Below are 25906 nucleotides of genomic sequence, written 5' to 3'. Positions count from 1 at the left end.
TTTCTAAATCTTTCATCAATGACATTTCCACAAGTGCTGGGTATGTTGTGTGTGTTGTTTTTCTTCTTTTTCTTTTTCAATACTTATCCTTCGAGATCATCATGAGTATTATTCAGATGCAAATCATTCCTGCTACACAGTTTTTTGAATTATGTCACTCTCTGACCCAACTCCACTTTACAGCAACCAGTCGGTATAGACTAACTATTTTAAGAAGCTACCATTTTGACTTGAACAATCATTGGCATTGTTTTAGTGATCCAAACACTACACATTCCAAGAAACTTGATTTCAGTGATGTATTCAAGTTGTATCCTGAGAGTAGCTTGTTTCAACCATCTTTATCACATACTTGTTTTCTACCTGACTTCTTTTAGCTATTATCTGTTCTTCCATTTGCTTTTCATAACCCTGGAATTATCTTCATGGCATTTACACTGTTAAAATTTGAAGAAGAAATTGCATAATCATACTTCTAAATTTTAAACATATCACTTTACTTCTTCAAATGCTTCAATAATGCAAAATAATTTCTGTTTTCTCTAGAGTTATTTTTTAAAACTCCATTTGTGCGAACCTGAGTGGCTCAGTCAGTTAAGCAACCACCTCTTGATTTCAGCTCAGGTCATGATCTCAGGATCATGGGATCAAACCCTGAACAGTGCTCTGCAGTCAGTACAGAGGGCCTGAGATGCTCTCTTCCCTCTACCCTTTCCCGACAACTCCCCACCCCCAGCTCACATGTGCACACATGTGTGCTCCCTCTCTCTCTCTCTCAATAAATAAATAAATAAATAAATAAAATCTTTTTAAAAATTAAAATAAAAAATAAAAACTTTATTGCAATTGACGTTTTCTTTATACAAGTATATATATTTGCCAAATACCTTTAATTATTTTCATGTTACTTGTAAAATACTTTGAATATGTTCTATTTTGAAAAGCTAATCATATATATATGCAAATATAACTAATATGCATATAAACCAATAAGAAGTTGGGAAAGAAATTTAACATAAAATATCTACTTTTGCTATTTCCATTTTGTCTATTTGATTTATATTTCCTAAATTGATTTTTGGTTTTCTTCTATAATATATTCCAATATTTACTAAATTTAAAATTAGGCTAGCTGAAATATAGTATCTCCTGTTATTTTTTTCCCAAAATTATTTTAGAAAAACAGAATAATTGTATGAAGAGAACAACTTTAGTCTACCAAAGCAATCTGGTACACATTTGATAAAGGTTTTTTAAAATATATAATTTTATTATGATTTATTTCACTTGATTAAGAATACTTATCAAATAACAGCTTATAGATACACCAATTTAAAAACAAGTAATTAACTCTTGTTATATGTTAATAATATCCCTTTAAAATTTGAAATTGGAGGGGCGCCTGAGTGGCTCAGTTGTTAAGCATCTGCCTTCAGCTCAGGTCATGATCCAGGGTCCTGGGATCGAGCCCCGCATCGGGCTCCTGGCTCAGCGGGAAGCCTGCTTCTCCCTCTCCCACTCCCCACTTGTATTCCCTCTCTAGATGTCTCTTCTTCTCTGTCAAATAAAATTTAAAAATTTTTTGAAATTGGAAAAATTAAATAAATGATAATTATTAAATTATCAAGGATAATTGTTTTTAACTTTAAGCAATTTTTTATAACTATGTCTCTCAAATAAAAGCAAAGTGAATGCTATTCCTATCCAATAGCCAAAACCATTCACACTCTTATTTATGGACAGAATAATTTTAAATTACAAAATCAGACCAAAAGAATAAAAAGTACATCCAGGTAGTGCTTTATAAATTTTTTTTAATTTAACTGTCATTTAAGTGACTACATAAACACTTAAGTTGAAATATTTGTTGTTTAAACCTAAGACTTTAGAAAACTTAGTTCACTCATTAACTTAGAACTTGAGAAGCGAGATGCTATTCAGACAAAAAAAAATAGAATCATCAGCCAAGTCTTCCTTAAAATGCTTGTATGCCTTTGAAATATGTTTATGTTACTTATTTAATAAGCTTCCTGCCCTTCTCTTCAAAAACTGCCAATTTAGTTCAAGCAAATGTGGTTACTACACGTTCATGCCAACAGTTTGACTACACAGGCTGAAATTACTCTTTTTGTCTCCTTAAAAAATTTTTTTGAGAACACGGTTTAACTGAACTTGAACGCTTTTTTATCAATTCAAACAAAAATTATGTTGTAAGATTCACTTAATTCTTCTTTTTTAAGAGTTTATTTATTTATTTGACAGAGACTGAGAGATCATAAGTAGGCAGAGAGGCAGGCGAGAGAGAGGGGGAAGCAGGCTCCCCACTGAGCAGAGAGCCCCATGCAGGGCTGGATCCCACGATGCTGGGATCATGACCTGAACCCAAGGCAGAGGCTTAACCCACTGAGCCACCCAGGCCCCCTATGCCTAATTCTTGTTAGAACACAAGATAGTGAATCATTATCAGCTCGTTATGACATGAACTGATAATGCTCAGTGTATTGAAGATTAGAACCAAAGCAGACAGGAGGTGAATTTGAAGTTAGAGGATCTGAGTATTATTGAGAATTGATCCTTCTGTAAAACAGGATGGAGATGGTCATTCTTCTCAGGGAGCTTACATTTTGATGGCAGGATAGATGAAATCCTTATAAAAACATTATGAATAATAATTATGAATCGTGAACTATGTTGGGAAGGAAATAAAGTAGGGGCTGAGGGAAAACAGAGATGGGGTAGTGGGGTAAGAGCCTTTGGCTGGGCTGGTCTGAACTGGGTCACTTTGAAGAAATAATATTTGAGCAGAACCTGAAAGATGAGACAAAGGCAACCACCAAAAGTCTCCAGTGCACGTGTTGCAAGAGAGAAAACAACCAAAAGACGTACAGGAAAAAAATACATTTGAGATGCTGGACAAAACATGAAGAAACCAGGGAGGCTTTGGCACAGTGAATATGTGGTAGAGGAAACAAGATGATCCCAGAGGGAATGGCAAGAGCCAGATAGGGGGTTCCAAGGGCAGAGTAAGGAGTTTGGAATGTCTTACACGTTAAAGGGAAAGTCACCAAAGAATTTTAAACACAGGAGCGGTGTGACCAATTTTGCAGTAACTCCTGTGTAGCCCTGTGGAGAATGGGAGGATGGAGGCTTGGAGACTGGTTAGCAGGCTGTTTCCCAGTCAAGGTGGCAAAGGACCATAATCAGAGCTGAGATTCTGGAGATGGCAGTAGAAGGATGGACAAATAGAGTAGGGGGTGGTGATACCGTTTTCTTACATTCAAGAGCTGCCATTTAAAATTCATGGAAATTCTTACAAATTACTTGAAGTAAAAAGACTAATCGATAGGAGAACTCTTCCTCTATAGTAAACATATATAACAGTAAATACCATGAGAAGGTGGTAGGAAGATGACATCAAAGAGATATGTCCTTGTCTTTTATATCTGGTTGCTAAAAGCAGTTAATAAAGTTGAAATTAATAAAATTGAAAAATCAAGAATTATCTTGAAATACAACCAAGAGGGAATGCATTTGCCTCAGGCTAGCTAATGGGCTGACCCCATGTGTATGTGTCTGTGTATTGATTGCTGTTTTGTGGTTGGATTATGCCTTTGGTAGATGCGTTACTTTAAAAAAAAAAAAAAAAAAAAACTAAGAGGAAGCTGCATGGCACAGCCCATTAATCATCTCAGGGTCCTGAGATCAAGCCCTCTGTGGAGTTCAGAGCTCAGCATAAAGTCAGGTTAACACTCTGTCCTTCACTTCCTCAGCCCCTCCCCCTTCCCCATCCCACCTCCTCCCCACCCCATGCAAGCCTGTGCTCCTTTGCTTTCTCTATCAAATAAATAAATCCTTTAAAAACTAATAATTTTAGTTGAGTAAATTAATTGATAAAAAAAAATTATTACTCTTCCCTTGCATTAACTTAGTAGGATAGGAACTAATTCTATCAAAATGTTAATATGCTAATGAAAAATATTTCTGTACGCACAATATAGCAACATATTTGAAATTTGACTAATTTATTTTTCCAGTAATCTTTATGCCATGAGGTGGATCTGAATTTCTAAACTGAAAAGCACACATATTAGCCTGTAGCCAAGCATAAAATTTTCATATCAAAACATGAACACTAAATTTAAAACAAACAACAACAAAGATCTGGCTGGAGGGGCAGAAACGCCGAAGAAGGGGTTTGCATTGTTTTATAATAGGGCATCAGCACCATCTAGTGGAGAAAAAGTACGTTTACCTAAATCTAAAAATCAAAACTATACTGTGGAAATCATTTATTAAAAGTTCCCTAACACATCTTCTTGATCCATTCATCTGTTGATGGACATCTAGGTTCTTTCCATAGTTTGGCTATTGTGGAAAAAAAAATAAAATAAAAGTTCCCTAACATAAATGTGCTAAAAATTTGCTAAAACATCAAAGAAAAATGAATGTATATGAAAACCGACACAGGTATTATTTACGACACAAAATACAGTTTTATATGGAGCTTCTATGAAATGATAAACACTTTCACAATGAATATGTTCCATGATGGGATTCAGCTCAGTTGGTTATTTGCCCCTTGCCTTTTAAAAAGAAATTCTAGAATGGACCGTTAAGCCATTGTCATAAAACCAAGTAGAGAAAGGACTTTAGCAATTAAAGTAATGCTAATAAATATGTATGGTGACCAGTATTATTGAATTTCCCATTTTTATTTTTTATTTAAATTCAATCAGCCAACATATAGTACATCATCAGTGTTCAATGATCCATCAGTTGCATAAAGCAGCCAATGATCATCACATCACGTGTCCTCCTTAACGCCCATCACCCATGTACCCCATCCCACCTCCCTTCTGTAACCCCCAATTTGTTTCCAAGAGTCAAGAGCCTCTCGTGTTTTTTTTTTTTCCTCTCTCTGACTCTTTCCCATTCAGTTTTCCCTTCCTTCCCCCATGGTCCCCTGCACTGTTCCTTATGTTCCACATATGAATGAAACTATATGATAATAATCTTTCTCTGATTGACTTATTTCACTTAGGGTAATACCCTCCAGTTGCATCCATGTCAGTACAAGTGGTAGGTATTCATCCTTTCTGGTGGCTGAGTAGTATCCCATGCATATATAAACCATATCTTCTTTATCCATTCATCTGTTGAAGGACATCTCGGCTCCTTCCACAGATCGGCCATTGTGGACATTGCTGCTATGAACACTGGGGTGCAGGTGTCCCTTCTTTTCAATACATCTGTATTTTTGGGGTTAAATAACCTGTAGTGCAAATGCTGGATCCTAGGGTCGCTCTATCTTCAACTTTTTAAGGACCCTCCATCCGTTTTCCACAGTGGCTGCACCAGCTTGCATTCCCACCAACAGTGCATGAGGGTTCCCTTTCTCCACATCCTCACCAACACCGTTGTTTCCTGTGTTGTTAATCTTAGCCATTCTGACAGGTGTGAGATGATATCTCATTGTGGTTTTGATTTGTATTTCCCTGATGACGAGTGATGTTGAGCATCTTTTTAAGTGTCTCATAGCCATCTATACGTCGTCTTTGGAAAAATGCTTCTTCATGTCTCCTGCTCATTTCTCGATGGATTATTTGTTCCTTGGGTGTTGGGTTTGATAAGTTCTTTATATAGTTTGGATGCTAACCCTTTTCCAGAGGTGTTATTTGCACATAACTTTTCCCATTCTGAAGGTTGCCTTTTAATTTTGATTGTTTCCTTCACTGTGCAAAAGTTTTTTATCTGATGAAGTCGCAATATTTCATTTTTTCTATTGTTTCCCTTTCCTCTGGAGATCTGTCTAGTAAGAATTTGCTAGGTCAAAGAGGTTGTTGTCTGTTGTCTCCTCTAGCACTTTGGTGGTTTCCTGTCTCACACTTAGGTCTTTCATCTATTTTGAATTTATTTCTGTGTGTGGTGTAAGGAAATGGTCCAGTTTTACTCTTTTGCATGCGGCTGTCCAGTGTTCCCAAGACCATTTGTTGAAGAGACTGTCGTTTTTCCACTGGATATTCTTTTCTGCTTTGTTAAAGATTAGTTGACCTTATAGTTGTGGGCCCATTTGGGGAGTTTTATTTTGTTCCATTGATTGATCTATGTATCTGTTTTTGTACCAGTACTAATCTGTATGGATGGCTACAGGTTTGTAATACAGCTTGAAGTCCAGAATCGTGACGCCTCCAGCTTTGCTTTTCTTTTTTAAAATTCCTTTGGCTATTTGGGGTCTTTTGTGCTTCCACGCAAACTTTAGGATAGGTTGTCCTAGCTCTGTGAAAAATGCTGGTGGTATTTTGATAGGGATTGCTTTAGATGTGTAGACTGCTTTGAGTAGTAGAGACATCTTAACAGTATTTGTTTTTCCGATCCATGAGCATGAAATGTTTTTCCAAATTTTTGTGTCATCTTCACATTCTTTCATCAGTGTTCTATAGTTTTCAGAGTACAGATCTTTCACCTCTTTGGTAAAGTTTATTCCTAGGTATCAGATGGGGTTTGGTGCCATTATAAATGGGATCAATTCTTTGATTTCTCTTTCTGCTACCTCATTATGGCTGTATTAAAATGCAAGAGATTTCTGTATGTTGACTTTGTCTCCTGCAACTTCTGTGAATCGTGTACCATTTCTAGCAATTTTTTAGTGGCGTCTTAAGGGTTTCTACATGGAGTATCATGTCATCTGCAAATAGTGAAAATTTGACTTCTTCCTTCCCCATGTGAATTCCCTTTTAGTTGTTGTTTTCTGATTGCTGAAAGCTATGACTTCTAGTACTATGTTGAATAACAATGGTGAGAATGGATATCCCTGTATTGAGCCTGGTGGTAGAGGAAAAGCTCTCAGTTTTCCCCACTGAGAATTATATTACACGTGGGTTTTCATATTCAGGCTTTATGATGTTGCAATACATTCCCTGTATCCCTACTTTATTGAGGATATTTATCAAGAATGGTTACTCTAATTTGTCAAATGTTTATTTTTAGACAAAAATGCCAGGACCGAGGAGGAATTCATCCCAAAAAAAAGGAACAAGAAAAGTCACAGGGGCAGGAAATGCTGCCAGCCCTCTCCCTTGTCCCTGGAAAGGGGAGTTCGTGCTCACTGCTGCCTGGGAAGCCCTCACAAAAGAGGGAACAGTCTCCCCTTATGCGTTCCAGATGTCCCTCAGATCCTGTCTTGACCCTGACTGTATCTGGGCTGTCTGCCTGCCCAGCAGCACAGTGCACCTGTGTTCTATCCAAGACAGGCCAGCTGAGTTTTAGAACTCAAAACTTTAGGGACCTGGCATGGTGCAGACCCATGCTGGTCCTCTGCAGGAAGGTCTCACCATGCAGGGACTGATGCACATTTATCCCAGAAGGGCAGTCACACCAAAGCACAAGGGCATGGTAGTTTGGAGACAAGTGTGTCAAAGAACCAGTGTTTGGGTTAGCTGCTCTTAGTGGGTGTCTTGGGAAATGGTGCCTGTTTTTTCTCCCAGAGAGACAATGAACGGCACCTCTCCCAGATGTGCTTCAAGAGGAGGGAACAGTCTCTCCCAGAACATCCCAGCGGATCCTCAGACTGCATCTTCTGCCCCCAGACTATCTGCCCTCCTCCGCAGGACCACTGCAGGGCCCTCAGGGCTCAGCACTGGCCATGCTGCAGACTTCTAAAACTCTAGTCTTTGAACCCACTGGTTGTAAAAACTCACAAAAATCAGCCCCTCTCTTTTTCCCTGTCAATGCCTTTGGGGATGTGTTTTCCTTGTGCACTCCCCTGTGTACTCCTCTCTCTCTCTCATTCCCTCTTTCTTTCTCCTGCCTCTCTCCATGACCAGGGCTCCCCTCCACAGCACTTGTGATCCATTTCTCCCCTAAATCCAGTCTCCGCACCTCCTACCTTCCATGATGTGGCCCCTTCTCTCCCTAGTTGTGCAGTTTATCAATACGCAGGTCGATTTGGTGGGTGTTCAGAATGATTTGATATTTCTCCAGCTGTGTGTAAGGGATGAGGCAAGCCTAGGGTCTTCCTACCACCCTGCCATCTTAACTCTTCCTGTCGTCATTCTAGTAGCAAGGGTACTTATACCCAAATTAAACAGCAGGAAGTATTAAAAATATTAGCAGTTACACTCAGTAGGCATGAGCTTCCTATTAACATCCTGTGATCTCTTTATATGTCAGTTAATTTTTGCAAAATAAGAATCATACTCTATATGCAGATTCTGTTAGTTTAATACATTTATTGTGAGATATAAGATGTAAGAGTGAATAAAATATGAAGGTACTGTGTTACAAATATAACATATCACCCATATCAACACATAGAACATTCCCAGTATCCCAGAAAATCCCAGTGGCTTTCTATTATGTCAGTAGCCCTAACTTTCCTCTAGAAGAAAACATTTTCTTAATACTTCTGGTAATTACACTTTTGTTCTTCTTTAATAGCTTCACAGCCCATGGACACATCCCTAATATATATGTTTGTTCTTGAATTTTATATAGGTGAAATCATCCTATAATATCAATGTACCTATGTGCCGTTTTAGTGCATGTGATCATTGTTTTATCGCTTCATGTCATTTTGTAGCATTGGTGTACTATTCCATTGCACAAATACATCATAATTTTTTATCCACTCAACTATTGATAGATACTGTGAAGTTGTTTTCACTTTTAGCTATTAAAAAATCATATTCTGTAAATACCATCACACATGAAACCTAGTTGGCATGGGTGCTATATGTGACATGTGCTCTCAGTGACATATTCCTAGAAGTAAAACTGCTAAGTAATAACCAATGCATGTTTTCAACTTCACTGCAAGTTGCTAAACTCTTTGCTGTTGTGGTGGTTCCCATTTTCCTTTGGACCAGTAGTTCCTAATGCTCCACATTATTTTCAAATAGTGGGATTTTTAGACTTTCTAAACCAATGTCATGTTGTTTTATTCATGGTTTATTACGGTTTTCATTTTCATTTTCAGTTTGAGCAACTTTTCATCAGTTTACTGATCACTTGCATTTTCTCATTGGAGAAATACTGGTTTAGATCCTTCACCATTATCCTTTTTTCCCCCTAACTTTTTCAGGTATTAATATCAAGGTTGTTTCTCCTTGCATGTTGTGTGGAAATGGTTGGGGAAGCCAACTAGTTCTCCAAACTGAGCCTAGAGGGGGGTTTTGACATATTTTTGTTATGGAACTGTTAAGGTTTGTTTTGTTTTGTTCTAAAGATTTTATTTTTAAGTAATCTCTACACACAATGTAGGGCTTGAACCTACAACCCCAAGATCAGGAGTCACATGCCCTACAAACTGAACCAGGACTCAAGGTTTTTGAAATCTCCTGGCAATAGCGATATCCTCCCTCCTGAAAGATTGTCGCTTCTACCCACTCAGGGGAAGGACTGAAAATCGTCCAGAGCCAGACCCCTTCCTGCACTACCTGAGGTCATAGTGCAGGGCTTTTGTGGACAGGGCTCCTGGATGGAAAGTTCAGGAATTCTGCTTCAGTTTCATCCCACAAATTTTGATATATATCATATTTTCAATATTGTTTAGTGCAAGTTGTAGTCTAATATGTATTGTGATTTCTTCTTAACCCAAGAGTAATTTAGAAGAGTTCCTTAACTTCAAAACTTATGATCGGGGCGCCTGGGTGGCTCAGTGGGTTAAGCCGCTGCCTTCGGCTCAGGTCATGATCTCAGGGTCCTGGGATCGAGTCCCGCATCGGGCTCTCTGCTCAGCAGGGAGCCTGCTTCCTCCTCTCTCTCTCTCTCTGCCTGCCTCTCTGCCTACTTGTGATCTCTCTCTGTCAAATAAATAAATAAAATCTTTAAAAAAAAAAACTTATGAGATTATTCCAGTTATTTTCTGTATAAGGTGTGCTCTTAGGGTGATTTCAATCTTTTGAAATTTGTTGAGCCTTGCTTACAGTCTATTTTGGTGAACATTCCATGTGCACTTGGAATGAATCTGTAGCTGCAGCTGATGAAGGTTGCATTCTATCCATATGTAAAAGGTCGATTTGGGGGTGCCTGGGTGGCTCAGTGGGTTAAGCCGCTGCCTTTGGCTCAGGTCATGATCTCAGGGTCCTGGGATCGAGTCCCACATCGGGCTCTCTGCTCAGCGGGGAGCCTGCTTCCCTCTCTCTCTCTCTCTGCCTGCCTCTCCGTCTACTTGTGATTTCTGTCAAATAAATAAATAAAATCTTTAAAAAAAAAAAAAGGTCGATTTGGTTGATAATGTTCATATATTTGGGGTGCCTGGGTGGCTCTGTTGGTTAAGTGTCTGACTCTTGATTTCAGCTCAGGTCATGATCTCAGGGTCATGAGATTGAGCTCCACATAAGATATCGTGCTGAGTGTGTAGCTTGCTTAGGATTCTTGCTTAGAATTCTTTTTCTCTCTCCCCTCCCCCTTCCACTCACTCTCACTCTCCTTCTCCCTCGTGTAACAAAAAAAAAAAAAAAAAAAAGTTCATATCCTTATTTGTCTATCTCCTTGTCTATCAAATACTTGGAGACGTGTATTTAAATCTCAAGCCATGAGATTTGTTACTTTTCTTACTTCTGTTCTATCTTGAAGACATATTATTAGGTTTATGTACAGGGGTATGCTGGCAAGTATATAACAATCAACTATGTAAAAAAGAGTCTTGATTTGAAAATTTTCCAGCACCCAATGTGTTAATACACATGATATGGTCAATTTCAAGTTATCAATATGATATCACTCAATTCTTCATTGGGAAGAGATGTTTATAATTATCTCCTGTGAGTTGGTATGAGCCAACTCCAGCAATCATTCTAAATGTTCATACACATTTAGAATTATTGCATCTTTCTGTTCAAATGGTTCTTTTATTATTGTGAAAAGCCCCTCTTTTATCTATCAATACATTCTGCCTTCAATTATTATTTGCCTGAAATTATATATTAACCCTCTCTTTTTTGGCTAACATTTTCATAGAGTATTAGTTTCCATCATTTACTTTCAAATTATCTGTCCCATTTTTTAAGGATTTATTTATTTATATGAGAAAGAGAACCCTAGCAGGAGAAGGGACAAAGGGAGAGAATATCCAGGAGGAGTCTGAGCAGGAAGCCCAGCAGGAGGCTGGTCCCCAGGAGCCATGAGATCAGGTTCTGAGCTGAATCCAAGTCAGATGCTTGACCAACAGAGCCACCCATGAGCCCAGGTTCCATTTTATTAAAAGTAATCAGCATATACTTCAGTTTTATTTTCTGTTTTTCTCCAGTCAGTTAATTTATACCTCCAATTAATTTATACCCTAACGGGGGTGGTAATCCATTTACAGTTATTGTAATTACTAATACAGTTAAGCTCAAGTCGAACATACTGCTATTTATTTTTTACGTCATGTCTTTGTTCTTCTATTCCACCTCTCCTGCCTTTTAAAAATGTTAATCAAATATTCTTTACTACCTCACTATATCATTTCCATTAGCTATATAACTCTTAATGTTTTACAATAAGCATACTCAAATTATCACAGTTCACCCTTAATCGATACTTTCACTACATTCTAAACTATGGAAACATTAAATCCATTTAACTTTATTTGTTATCTCTTGGCATTTTTGTTATTATTTTTATGTATTATACTCCTGAAACTTTTTGCTAACACTCTAAGACGTTGTTATTGATTTTAAACGAAGGCTTTTTAAAATTTTGTTAAAATATACATAGCACATTTTTTATTATTTATCAGTAGTCTTTTTATTAATCCATATGTTTATTTTCTTCAGTTCTGCTCATTTACTGTTACCCTTTTTTTTATTAAATTAATTTATTTAATTTCAGAAAAACAGTATTCATCATTCTTTCACCACACCCAGTGCTCCATGCAATCCGTGCCCTAATACCCTTTGTTTACTTATGGGATCATTCTCCTTTCAGTCTAGAAAGTTTTAGTGGGGCTTATTGTTGTGTCAGTCTGCTATTGTTAAATTCTCTCTCTTTTTGGTTTGTTTGAGAATGTGTTTCTATTCTCCTTCATTTCATAGTATGTTTTCCCTGGGTTCAGTTCTCTGTTGCCATTTATTTTTCAGCAGTTTTGTAATGGCAGAACATTGTCTTCATGCCTCAGTTGTTACTGTTACAAACATACTGCTATTTTTATTGTTCTCCTAAAAGAAATGTGTTCCTTTCTCTGTCTGCTTTTAAGATTTTGCCTTTATCTTTGGTTTTCTGCAAAGCCTCTGTATAGTCTTTCTTCGTATTTACCTTTTGATTTGTTGTGGGTTATTTGTTTTTGTTTGTTTGTTTGTTTGTTTTTCTTGTTTTGTTCAGTTTTTGAGCTTTTGAATCTGAGAGTTGATTTTTTTCATCAATTTTAGAAACCTTTGAGCTATTCTTTCTTCAAATATTTCTGCCTTTTCTATTCTCTAGTTTTGGAATTTTATTTAGACGTACACCTATCACTGGACTCTGCTCCACACATTTCTTGTACTCTCCTTTATTTATTATTGGTGTTTTCTATACTTTTATCTTTCTGTATTCATTTTGGATAGTTCTACATCAATATTCTTCAGATTTAATATGTTTTTGTTCTGCTATCTCCATTTCATTCTTAAGACCATCCAATGCATCCTAATTTTGGATATTTGTTTTGTAATTTTAGTATAACACATGATTATTTTTAGAGCATCAATTTTCTTTTGGATATCTTTGTCTTTTTTACTCCTTTCATCTATTATTTTCCTGTATTTCCTTTAACGTTCTTAAAACAGCTATTTTAAAGAAACCTTGACACTATTTCCAACATCTGGATCTGAGTGTCTGCTCCTATGAGCCATTTATTTTTGCTTTATTTCTTGATCACATGTTTTTACTTCTTTATGTGTCTTTTAATTTTTATCCAAAGCTATACATTTTATATAAAATAAATGTAATGATAATGTTTATATTATTTGCCTCCCATTGACAAGTGCTTGCTCTTGATCTAATCAAGAAGTGAACTCAGATGGGTTGGGGTTGCACTTCCATGTTGAGTTAGTCCACTTCTGGTTTCAAAAGTCTCAAGGTAGAGACCTTCTTGGGTTTTTATGAAGTACCTGGTTGGTCTCCTCTTCCGCCATCCCAGAACACTCTGAGAGATTGATACTGCTTTTCTGATGTTTCGATCTCTGCTCTTAAATCTCACCCCGAGTGACTTTGAAATATGTCAACTGTTTTGATGAGGATTCAGTTGTGTATTTGAAGTAAGATTCTTTTCTTACCAGGACTTTTTCTATGAGACTATAGGAACTTCCATTCCACTCTTAAGAAACAACTTCTGCTCCAGCAGAGCACCCTCATTCTGCAGGGTTTCAGAATTTTTCATGTTAGACATGCTTCCAAAAGTTTGTCTCTTTTCTTTTCCTATCACATTCCTCTGTTCAGGCAAAGCCTGGCAAACATGACCAGTTAAGAAATGGCCGAAAACTTTATGTTTGCATAAAACGGGCTCTTCCCACTTTGGTTTAGTTCATTTAATCCCTTTTCTCCTCACAATTTCCAGTTCCTTTCAACACACACACACACACACACACACACACACGAGTTTGTTGTTTTTCCAATTTGCAGTAGGAATGTTGTTCTGTTCCATCCTATTCCATCGTCCTTGGAATGTTCCCATTCAAGTTTGTATCATCTTGCCAAGCTTTATTTTTCTAAATAGAATTTATCTACCTGCAATGTATATTATACATTTATTTATTTACTTATTTAATAAATAACTTCCCTAGTAGAATGGGAAAACTTGAAAACAGGTACTTTGTCTCTTTTAAAATTTATTGTTTTATCTTCAGAACTTAGAATAGTGCCTAGTACGTATTTTCCAAATCAATGAATGGATAGTAGAATGCAGTGCAGCAATAAGAATAATGTATAATAACAAATAGCATGGAGGACATGGGGAGTTAGAGAGGAGAAGGGAGTTGGAGGAGATTGGAAGGGGAGGTGAACCATGAGAGACTATAGACTCTGAAAAACAATCTGAGGTTTTAAAGGGGGGGGGGGAGGGTAGGAGGTCGGGGTACCAGGTGGTGGGTATTATAGAGGGCACAGATTGCATGGAGCACTGGGTGTGGTGCAAAAGCAATGAATACTGTTATGCTGAAAATAAATAAAAAATAAATTTTTTTAAAAAAGAATAATGTATACACTATCTCCCCCAAACTCCCTGGCTACGAGGTCAGAGGTAGGAAATGTTTCCTTATGTTCATTTTAAAACTTTCCATTTGTACATAAATTTCAGCTGGCAGATATTGCCAATAATCTCACCTTTAATGACTTTTGTGTGTGTTGGACTTGCATTCCCAAAGGAAGTCACTTTTAACTTTCTACAGTGGATGTCTCTATTATTCCATAATCTTCATGAAGTGGCATGCAGTTGCAGCTTTTCAATTTATTTTTATGTCTAATGTAGTGATAAAATATTAAATAGAATATTTTGATTAAAAATATAGAAAAGGAAAACAATTTCTTTGGAAAGTTTTTTTTTTTTACAAACTTATATTGTTTCAATTTCTGTAAGGTAAAATTATATATGTTATATATTTTAAGACATAATTTTGGATGGACCTGTAACACCATAGGTATTTTTAAAAGCAAAAGTAACTTAAATATATTGTAAATTTAAATAAGCACTTTAAGCACTTACTTTGTTTTTATTGTTTATAGATTGCAAAGAACCCCCTCCAAGAAAACAAACTGAGGTGTTGTCAGGTGCCTGGACTGCACAAACATATCCAGAGGGCACTCGGGCTACCTATAAATGCCGACCTGGATTTAGAACTCTTGGAGCTATTATAATGGAATGCAGGAATGGACAATGGGAGTCTCTTAATCCATTGAGGATATGTCGGGGTAAATAATTCATACATTTGTGAAATTTGTAAAAACTTTAGTTATGAAAATCCTGAGTGTTTGATATTGTAGCAGTATCAGCTGAATTATATCACAACTGTCATTTAAATACAAAATCATATGCCATCATTATTCTTAATAAGGTGTTGTAATCTTCTAAAATTTAAAAAAAACAACCATACAGATAAGTTTAATTTTAAAATGATAATTGACATTTTTCACTTTTGCACATCTTCAATTATGTTCACTGATATAATATCAAATGTAATTTTTCTTGAACTCCTACATAAAATGTGTTTCCCCATGTTACGTAATAATATCATTATTTTTTTCATTTTAGAAAGGCCCTGTGGACATCCTGGAGATACTCCTTTTGGTTCTTTCCAACTTGAAAGAGGAGAAGAGTTTGTATATGGTGCAAAGGTTGTTTACACATGTAATGAGGGGTATGTAGTCAATATTAAAAGAGGTTTATGATTGAAACAGTTATAATTTAGGTAGCAAATAAGAACTGTACTAATTAGTATTTTTGAAGTTACTTTATTTTTCTATGAGCATTTTTATAAATACCATATAAGTAGTCTGAAAAATTAAACTATAATGGAAATGATTATATTTGGATACCAAGTTACCTCCTCAACATTGAAAAATTAAAATGAATTATAATTACTCAGGTTGAGTGTAGTTATAAGAGGGCTAGAAAATAATATACATATAGATAAGAGTTTATTCCAGCAAGTCCTGACTACATTCTATTATGTGCAGAGTATATGGGAGTTCAATATATCCTGGACAGAGGGAATGATAAAATCAGATTACACACCTCCTTTAATAAAAGCTTATAAAATGTAGAAGAAGCAAATATTTTACACTGATATAATAGTAAATACCATTCTTTAGGTCTCCATGGTCTGCAAATTATTCTTGTCACGTGGACCAAAAATGCTACTACATTCATAGTCATCAACTCTCTGTTCTCTAACCACCAACTAGATGTTCACGACTAATCTTAACACTATGATACCTCTTCAGTGTTCTTGATTTCTGTTATTCCTAGGCACATCAAAAATTGTTTTGAAGAAAGTTTCATACATGAGAAAAACAATATCAGTTCAATTTTATGATACATAAATATAAATAGGATCAAGAAATTACAAACTGAGGCCTCCTGGGTGGCTTATTCAATTAAGTAAGGGTCTGCCTTCAGTTCAGGTCATGCTCCCAGGTTCCTGGGATTGAGCCCAGTGTGGGGCTCCCTGCTCAGCAGAAAGTCTGCTTCTCCTTCCCTCTCTGCCCCTTCTTTTTGCTCTCTCGATCTCACTTTCAAATAAATAAATAAATACATTTTTAAAAAGGAAATTATGAATTGATTCTAATTATTTTCATTTATTTCTTAGTTTGAGGCAATAAAATATAATATTTTAAAGCTTAGGCTTTGGAGTAAGCCTGCATTCCAAAACTCCACAACTCAGTAACTGTATTATCATTTTAATGACTCTTAACTCCCATTTTCTCAATTCTAGAAATAGAAACACAGTAGGTGCATCATAGTACTGGTCTAAGAAATAAATATGACACACACTGAATGAAGCCCTTTGAAGAGTGCCTAAGATATTGTTACCCAATAAGTCTTAGTTCTTATGAATTAGACTCTCCTTGGCCTACCTGAGGGAGATATTTCCAAGACTTTTTCAGCCCAACTTTCAATTATTACTGCTGGCTTTAATTACACATGACAAAATAGATTTCCAATTGCCTCACTCTTCACCTCTGAAATATCCCTCTCAATCCAGGCTAGTCTGGCACCTTTAGGTTCCGCGTTTGACCTGGAAAAAGGGATCAAAACTCGGGACACCTGGATGGCTCAATCGTTTAAGCCTCTACCTACCCACTTAGGTCATGATCCCAGGGTCCTGGGATCCCAGCCCCAAGTGGGACTCCCTGTTCAGCAAGGAGCCAGCTGCCCCCTCTGCCTACCGTAGACCCTGCTCATGCTCTCACACTCTCTATTTCTCTCTTTCTCTCTCTCTTTCTGGTAAATAAATAAAATCTTCAAAAAGAAAAAAAGAAAGGGTCAAAACTCATAGACTCTTTCTACTAGATTCCCTAAATCTCAGTAATAAAAAATACTTATAATTTGATAAAAGAAATTTTCCACATATTAACCTCTGACTCTGACTCTGCTTAATTCATCTTTGCTTCCTTCTGCTTATGTAAATTATGGGTAAACTCTGCTAGAGACTAAGAGTAACAATCTCCACTGCTCACCTTGAGCCTCCAAAAAGGACTAGATATTCATCAGTGAATTAAAAGTTCTTGGACCTTACAAATAAGCAAGCATCATTATTTTATGCTATTTTTATATTTCTGAGGGATGATTTTACCTATCTGAAGGACTTAACTCTTTTGACCCAGCTGTGGAATCAGTGTAGAATGACTTTACTGTGCCTATTGTTCTGCCAGTCAACTGACCCTCTTTTGACCCCTTGTCCTCATGCAGTTTTCTCTTCTGAGTACCAATTTAACTGAATACTAACCACTTACCAGGATATTCAACTTGGATATCCAGTTTCAGTATCCTAGAGGTGGGTAGTTTTAAGGAAGGATTCTACAAAAAGTTTTTCTGGTATTTTGCCTGGCCAGGATTGCAGAAACATGAGCTGTTACTTTTCCCCAACCAATGTGGACAATCTCTTTTTCTTCCCTCTTTATATATATATATATATATATATAAATTTATATATATATATGCCTTAGGCAGTTTTGTGTAGCATTTTGCAGAATTCCTGAAAGAGCTTTGGGGAAATGGATGGGTTTCTGGAAATATACTTTCCATGTTGGAAGGGGTTACAAGGAGAGGAGACAGAGAAGGAATTTTAATAGCCAATTGTTTTTCCTTTATATAACAGAGTCATAGAGTAAATGTTTGACTTCAAGTTCTGTGACTCTCATTGAATCTATTGAAATGTTTTCTTCCTTTAGAAAGTTAGGAACAAACCAATAACATTCAAATAAAGCTTGTTTTTTGAGGCAGAAAGCATTTCTTTTCTTGTGTAATGGGTGAAACAATCCTTATATGCACATAAAGGAAATAATTGTCTAGGTATAATTATCTAGAAGTTTATAAAAATTCTGTTCTCAAAAGTATCTCTCTTGGATTTATTAAAATGCTGTCCATTATTTTGTTTTTGAGAAAAAGTTTTTACCTCTGACTGTTCACTATAATATTAAGAAGGATGCTTTACCTTGATCTAAAGCATCTGGTAATGATTGTACATTTTGCATCTGTTCCAAGGATATCTCATTCAAGTAAAGCATTGTAGATTTTTAAGGATAGGCTTAAAGTGTTACCACAGTTAGATAAATTTGACATTGAATGTGTTATATATACAGACTTGTCTCGATGACTTACACTCTGGAAAAAGTTAATTAAAAGTAATAAAAATTTTAAAATAAAAAATAAACCACATGCTAAGAAATTTGGACTAGTGCTATCCTTGATTATGTTAAAAGTCCAAAACGTTTCACAAATATCATAATTATGGAGGGTAGGAGTATAGAACAAAACTGGAGGAAGGGTAACATATTGTTAGCTCTTGTTTACTACCATGTTTCTGGTTTGGGGTTTGGGTTCAAGGAGATTATAACATTGTTCAGTGTAACTAACTGACTGACTCAGTGAAAAGATAAAAGATATTGTGCACAAAATCATAATGAGTTTGCGTTATGAACCAAGAATTATGATTATTCCAAGTCCATGTGCCTGAGGACTTGAGGGCCTTTCTTAAGTGAAAAAAGCTAAAGAAAGAAAGAAAAGAAATTTAAGAAAAAGAAAGAAAAGAAAGAAAGAAAAGGAAAAGAAAGAGGAGGGGAAGGAGAGTGGGAAGATGGAAGGAAGAAAGGAAGGAAGAAAGGAAATGCATATGCTGTTAATTGTCTCTGAAATGGAGTTTCCGGACATTCAGAATGGTATCAAAATTGCATATGAGGAAGTGGTGATGCAACATGGGGGCTTAAGTGGGTAGGAGAAGAATCAATGAAACAAGATGGGATTGGGAGGGAGACAAACCATAAGTGACTCTTAATCTCACATAACAAACTGAGGGTTGCTGGGGGGAGGGGGTTTGGGAGAAGGGGGTGGGATTATGGACATTGGGGAGGGTATGTGCTTTGGTGAGTGCTGTGAAGTGTGTAAACCTGGTGATTCACAGACCTGTACCCCTGGGGATAAAAATATATGTTTATAAAAAATAAAAAATTTAAAAAAGAATTTTAAAAAATTGCATATAAATATACATTAGCTCACCACTCTGTTATTTTTTATTTTCAGATATCAGTTGCTAGGTAGGATTAATTTCCGTGAGTGTGAACCAAATGGATGGTCCAATGATGTTCCTCTTTGTGAAGGTATATGTAAAATTGATTTATCAATATATTCAAATGTCAAAGATTTTTTTGGATGTCCTACATTAAAATATTCTTAAAATTTGTAATTAAATTTTTTTACTTAAAGTATTTTTGTTGCTTCTAATATAGTACAGAATGGATACCTAGGCGTTATTTTGTGTTTCATTAACCAAATATGAATACAGACTCATCTGATCTAATAGTCTAAGTATTTGAACTTGGGGAATCTAAAACCTATTTTCTTTTCCTTTTTGATTCTAACCACTAGAAAGAAAACATGAGTATCGGAATTTCAGCTTTATTAATGAAAGGATCTCTGATAACAGCTGAAGTGAAGAACATGATTTAGACATTTCTCCCCTCTTGTGTGACAAGGAAGATTTTCCTGTGGTCTTAGTCTTATTGAAAACAGACGGGAAGTGAGGGAGAGCTCTGCTTTTTCTTAGTGACTCATAAATCCAAGAATGAGAGTGAGAAAATGTAGATCCTGTCTCCAAATTTTTAGCTAGTAATCCCACTCTCCAGTCATCATGGGAATAAGAGAAATGAGTCAGAATAGTCTTTCTTAGTTCCATGCTGAGGAATAAGTCAAGAGGGAAAGGGAAGGAGGAGTAACAGAGGAAAGGAGATAGGAAGGAAGGAAGAGGTGCAGAGGGAGAGGGGGAGGAGGAGGGAAGGGAGGAGGAAGAAGAAATGGGACCACTCAAAAATCCTGTTATCTAAAGAAGAGAATGAAAGATCTTTCATCTATGGAAATGTGGAATGAAGATCTAAATGCTTTAAGAAATTTCTAAGCTGGAATCACCTGAGGTGTTTATTTAAAGCTGAAAATTTTGGTTACTAAAAACCTACTAAACCAGTATCCCTTGGGTAATAGGGCAGGGAGACAGGGAGATAACCATAGAATTTCCATTTTAATTCTACCCTGGATGATCCCACTATAAAATCAAGTTAAAATGGCATAACCTAAGAGATATTGGAAAATATTAAGTAAAATCAAGAGTATTACTCAAATTACTTTGAGCACTGACATGGAAAAGGAAGGAAAATTAAGTACTATTTGTCTATTGAAGTAAATAGAATCAGAAAGTTTGCTTCTATACCTTTTAGGAATACAGCATTATATTATTCTGGAGTTTAGGTGAAAATTTTTGTTTAATTATCCCAAGCTTTATATTTTTCAATTATTTAAGAAACACTTGTTTGTTAACTATAACAATGTAAACTGTCATTCAAAGAAGTAATTTTCTTTGTCCACTCTCACAGAAAAGAATGAGAGAAGCTTATTGTTTTTTTTTAACTTACTAGCCTTTATATCCAACAGTTTTATCAAATGCTTCTTTAAAAGAATTAAGTAATTTCCCCAATCTTACTTTGCTGATGATTTTATCCATCTATATGAATATATACATACAATTCATAGTAAAGTTGTTAAATTCTATTGGGAAAATTTTTATTTATTTTTTCAGTTGTTAAGTGTTTACCAGTGACAGAACCAGAGAATGGGAGACTTACCAGTACTGCATTGGAACAAGACCAAGACTATACTTTTGGACATGTAGTACATTTTCACTGTAACTCAGGCTACAAGCTTGATGGACCTGCAGAAATTCATTGCTCAGCAAATGGTGTTTGGAGTGGAGAAACACCAAAATGTGTGGGTAAGATACATTTACTGTTCATGGGATTGATTTTAGTTTTTCTCATGAAAATATGCATTCTCATATATTGTGCATCCTTAAGAATATGAATAACACTAATACGTAATATTTATTGAGCACTTACTATTTGCCAGTAATTGATCCAAGTTCTTTACATATATCATTCCACGTTACTTTCAAAATGTCTGTGATTTCTGCACTAAACTCTGTTTTATAATCAAGGAAATTGTGGTGCAAAAAAGTTAAATCCCATGACCAAGGTTATCATGGCATAAATGGCAGAGTTAAGAGTCAAACCTTGATCATCTGAAACCAAAGTCTGTGGTCTTAACCATAATTAAATTATGATTGGTTTTCATGCTCAAATAGAAGAGTGGTCTGCACAAATACAGGAGGGCAATTTTTAATATTAATTAATAATATTAATAAAATTTAATAAGGTCCTCCTGGTCAGCAATTTTTTATATTGGCCTATAGAATAGACTTTCTTTTCATTTGAAAAGTGAAAACATCATTATTTATTTCTACTGAGGAATCGCAATGACCTTCTGTGCTTGAATAATTCTTCTAGAAAAGGGTCCTGGCTTCTATATACACTGCAGGTTTAGATAAGTATGTGGAACTGAATTGCATCCACTAAATAAATTTTTGCCTTTTAAAAAAAGTTCTATAGTAAACTGTAAGTCAAGATTTCTTTAGTTATGATGCTGCTAACTGGTCTATCATGACCAGTTTGATGACTGGGGTTTTTGTAATGAAACATTATGGTCAATTTATTTAAAAGTGCCATACTTCATTTTACCAGTACTTGTGCAAAAGAAATTTCTGCCATATTTATTTTTTAACATTATCTAAAATCTCTTGATTATTTTCACTGTCTTAGTCTAGCTATCCAACAGTGAGATGCAGAGAAAATCATCCTCTTCTTCAAAACTCTTTCTAACAAAACTAGTTCCTCAAATCAGAGATGGTAAACCTCTTTATATTCAGCACAACAAATACTGTATGTTCTAGAGGTTCACAGACAGGGTTTCCTTCTTAAAACTTAACTTCTGTGGTTAGTGAAACTTTCCTGGAATAACTGAGGTATATTATTCAAATGAAGTTGAGGAAGGGAACGCATACCAGTCATGGGAACACACAGAGAGGAAAGTACAAATACAAGGACCCTGTTGTGACTATGAGTCTCCCCTGCTCTCATGTGCTTGGGGGACATGTAGGATGCAAGTAAGGGTAAGTCAGTGATGGAACTGAAGATAGGCCAGTAGAAGGTTCTAAAGTGCTCCATGTCATGCTGAAAAGTTTGGCTTTTACTCAGACTGAATTGGGAATCAATGGAGGATTTTAAATGGAGCAATGAAGGGACAAGAAAAAGGCCATTAAGTTACAAACAGGAAAACCGAAAGATGGGAAAATTGGATTTGGGAAATTAGTTACTGTTGCTATAATCCCAGGGGGAAATGTTTGAGAGAAGATGGGGTCAAAGATGATGGCCAGTTTTTGTTTTATTGTTTTTGGGTGGTTTTTTAGAAAGAAAATTTGAATTGATAGTGATGCCGCAAAAAAACAAGTCAGTTACTTTTCAATAATGTTAGAAATTTTGATTGGTTGCCTGATTTGCCTAATGGAAACATAATTTGTGTCTAAATATAACTATGTCTTTGACAAGATCATTTAATATATAACAAACATTTTGGAACTTAATCCCTTCCATTTAGAAATTTCCTGCCAAAAGCCAGCAATTGCAAATGGACAGTCTTCTTCTCCGAAGCAAGTTTACAAGGAAAATGAACGACTTCAATATAAATGTAACAGTGGTTATGAATACAGTGATAGAGGAGATGCTGTATGTACTAAATCTGGGTGGACTCCAAGTCCTTCATGTAAAGGTGATGTTATATTTTTTCCATACATTTTACCGTATAGTTTGTAAGTTGTTTTCATGCATATACTCCTTATAGTTAAGCAGGTTTTTTTCTTACAGTGGAGTATTAATGTTTATAGAAATCAACGATTATAAAGACAATATACTTAACACTTTGTGTGCAGTGCCCATTTTGAGATCAATTAGTATAATTCTCTCATTCTCAAGACAGAGATAAAAGGATGAGAGACATTCAATAGCTCATTAAGTAGTTGGTCTGTGGTCAAAAAGCAAGTCTAGAGCAGAGCCAGTGTTGTAATGGGCTTCCTAATTCCCAGCTATATACACCTCCCAGATTGTTCTTGTAAACCCAAGAATTTTGCTTTAAAAAGTAAATTTTATTAATACCAGAAGAGGAAACCCTTCATTGACAAAATGGCATTAAGTGGAAGTAACTGGAGATTTCATTAACCATAGACCTAATATGAATCAACAGTAATGATGATATTGGGGGGGAAAAACAAAAACAAAAACTCTTTTAGGCTTCAGAATGGAAGGATGTTGTACAGAGCTAGAATCCTTCTCAACTGTGTTTAGTGCCCACCAAAAGTTATGTCTGGAATATTGTGTTCTGCTTAGCCTACCTCATTTTAAAAGAGGTGGTTTCAAAACCATGACCTAAAAGAGAGAATGTAGATAGTTGAGTTTAAGAAATCATATCATGAGAAGAAGAGCAAGAAGATACCGCTTAGCATGGTAACAACTGTGTTGAGATATTTGCACACATATATGGAAAAGAGTGAGTCAACTTCTGTTGAGAGCTGCAGCAGTGAGTGAAACAAGAAACATAAAATCAGAGGTTGAGTGCCTTTCTAAAAGGGTGAGTTTTACATATATTGTCATACTGTGGGCCAGGATGGGTGGGGAGATGGTAAGAAGAGTTGAATTCTTAAGAGCCCTCTGAACTTTTAATCATATGATTCATAATTACATGTACACCTTGTTCAATGATCCTCTTCTGCAAAAACTAGTTAGCTTCTGAGTTGATTTTATTCTTTAAAAAAAATTTTAGTTGACTTTTTCTAATTTTAAGTAAGTTCTACACCCAGTATGGGGCTTGAACTCACAACCCTGAGATCAAGTATCACATGCTCTACTGACTGAACCAGCCAGGAACCCCCTCCCCCACAAGGGAAAAAAAAATGGTTGAGTTCACAAACAGCTCCTTGGAAAATATACCCTCCTACAATTGAGCGACCTCCATTTTCAGGCATTATTAAGAAAATATTTTATGAAGAGGTTAATGAACACAGAACAATAATCACGCACATTAGATCCATGTTCAGCTGTTGGTGTGTGGGGTCCATGGGTCTTCATGGCATTCATGGTTCCTACACAAAGAACATGGGTGCACAAATCCTCTGGCATTAACTTTTGTCACATGTTTTACTTCCAGAGCCGCACCAAAATATTAAATACTTAAGTTATCTATCCAGTCATCAAAATATAATTTATAAACCACTTACTTTGGATGAGTCCTCTTGTCCTTTATAAATATTAGAATAAATCATCATTCCAGGTGTCAAAGAACATTAGACTAAATCATCATTCCAGGTTTCAATGAAGTTACCTACTTTAAAGTAAGACCTCGGAATCTGAATCCAAATTTATTTTGACAGAAGTTAATTTCCTATTTATGCTCATTTCCAATGTAGGTCTGAAGGGATTCTCTTCATTATATTCATTGTGCAAACCAACGGATAGAGACATCATCTTTCCATGGCTTTCCCTAATCAATGCAGCTATGGAGAAGAGAACATTAAGAAAATAAAATTACAGAATGGCTTTTTAAACTTCCTCCCTGAAGGGAAACATGATACTTTACACTTATTTCATTGTCCTATGCAAATCATAGGGCCATGTCTATTTCAAATGGGTAGGAATATGCAGTCTTACTAAGCGTCTGGAAAGGAGAGTCCTGGAATATTTTTTAAGAGTCTGAATGAGAACCACATATGTCAAGGCAGTTGAAGAACAGTTGGAAAGAATAGTCAAAGTGATATATCATGAATTTATTGCCACATATGAAATATCGTGATGTATGTGATGACTTGGAGAAAGAGGTTTCAAGAGTCTGCATGGCTCGGTTGGTTAAGCATCTCCTTTGGCTCAGGTCATGATTCTGGAGTCCCAGGATGGAGTCCTAAATCGAGATCCCCATGCAGCAGAGAATCTGCTATTCCCTCTGACCCTCCCTTCTCTCGTGCTTTCTCTCTCTTACTGTGTCATTCTCAAATAAATAAAATCATAAAAGAGAGAGAGAGAGAGCGAAAAGTTCAAGGGGCACAGATACATCAGATGAGAGATACAGTGGTGGGACATGAGTGATATGGTGGGAAGAATATGAGACTATTTTAATCCCTTTTGTGCTGTGACATGGACAAAAAAAAATATCCAGCTTCCTTTATTTTTATGTATGTGATTATTTTAATGGGTGGTGATTTCAGCATTATCCACATGTCCTTATTTCTTTTTCAGAAGTAGTATGTGGTCCTCCTTCTATTCAAAATGGTGACTACACACCAAAAGCCATCCAATACAGACCTGGAGATAAAATCACATATTTCTGTAATAAGGACTTTTATCCAACTGGTATGAATATAGCAATATGTTATGGTAAACACTGGGACCCTTCTCCGAAATGTTCTTGTAAGTTCCATTCATACCTTGACCTACTTTTTAATTCTGAAATTACTGTCTCTTAAACAACAACAAAAATGGGGACACAATAAATCCAAATATTTGCCTTACCTTGTATGTAAAGCAGAGGCTTCAGAGATATTCTTCTCTCTTCAAAGTAGACAATTCTAAGCAGGATCAAGAACATGGTATTTAATATTATAAATTCTTTCTTTTTGCTATTTAATGTTAAATATGCTGTGTATGAACATAAATTTCTCTAAAGTAATTTTAACATCTGAACTAAAACATTTGGTAAGACTAGAATGTATTATTTATTTCGGTGTAACAAATTCCCCTCAAAATACATTGTCTTCAAACAACAAACTTTTATCATTTCCAAGTTTCTGTGGGTCAGTCTTGCCAATGTCAG

General features: G+C 35.9%; 1 protein-coding gene across 1 annotated transcript in view; it reads left to right on the top strand.

The window, feature by feature from the left end:
- LOC309858389 (complement factor H-like) overlaps positions 1-25599 on the top strand; it is a 30649-nt gene extending 5050 nt beyond the window's left edge. The window contains exons 2-7 of the mRNA XM_082751091.1: positions 14677-14862; positions 15203-15308; positions 19193-19269; positions 20739-20930; positions 22649-22819; positions 25333-25599. Of these exons, the coding sequence (XP_082607217.1) occupies positions 14677-14862; positions 15203-15308; positions 19193-19269; positions 20739-20930; positions 22649-22819; positions 25333-25559 (959 nt within the window). The 3' untranslated portion in view covers positions 25560-25599. The remainder of the gene's footprint in view (positions 1-14676; positions 14863-15202; positions 15309-19192; positions 19270-20738; positions 20931-22648; positions 22820-25332) is intronic.
- Positions 25600-25906: the final 307 nt, after the last annotated feature.

The sequence above is a fragment of the Mustela nivalis genome (assembly GCF_964662115.1).
Source record: "Mustela nivalis genome assembly, contig: HAP1_SCAFFOLD_2299, whole genome shotgun sequence".
Lineage (NCBI taxonomy): Eukaryota > Metazoa > Chordata > Mammalia > Carnivora > Mustelidae > Mustela > Mustela nivalis.
The sequence above is the reverse complement of the archived record's forward strand: the minus strand, read 5'-3'. Positions and strand labels throughout refer to the sequence as shown.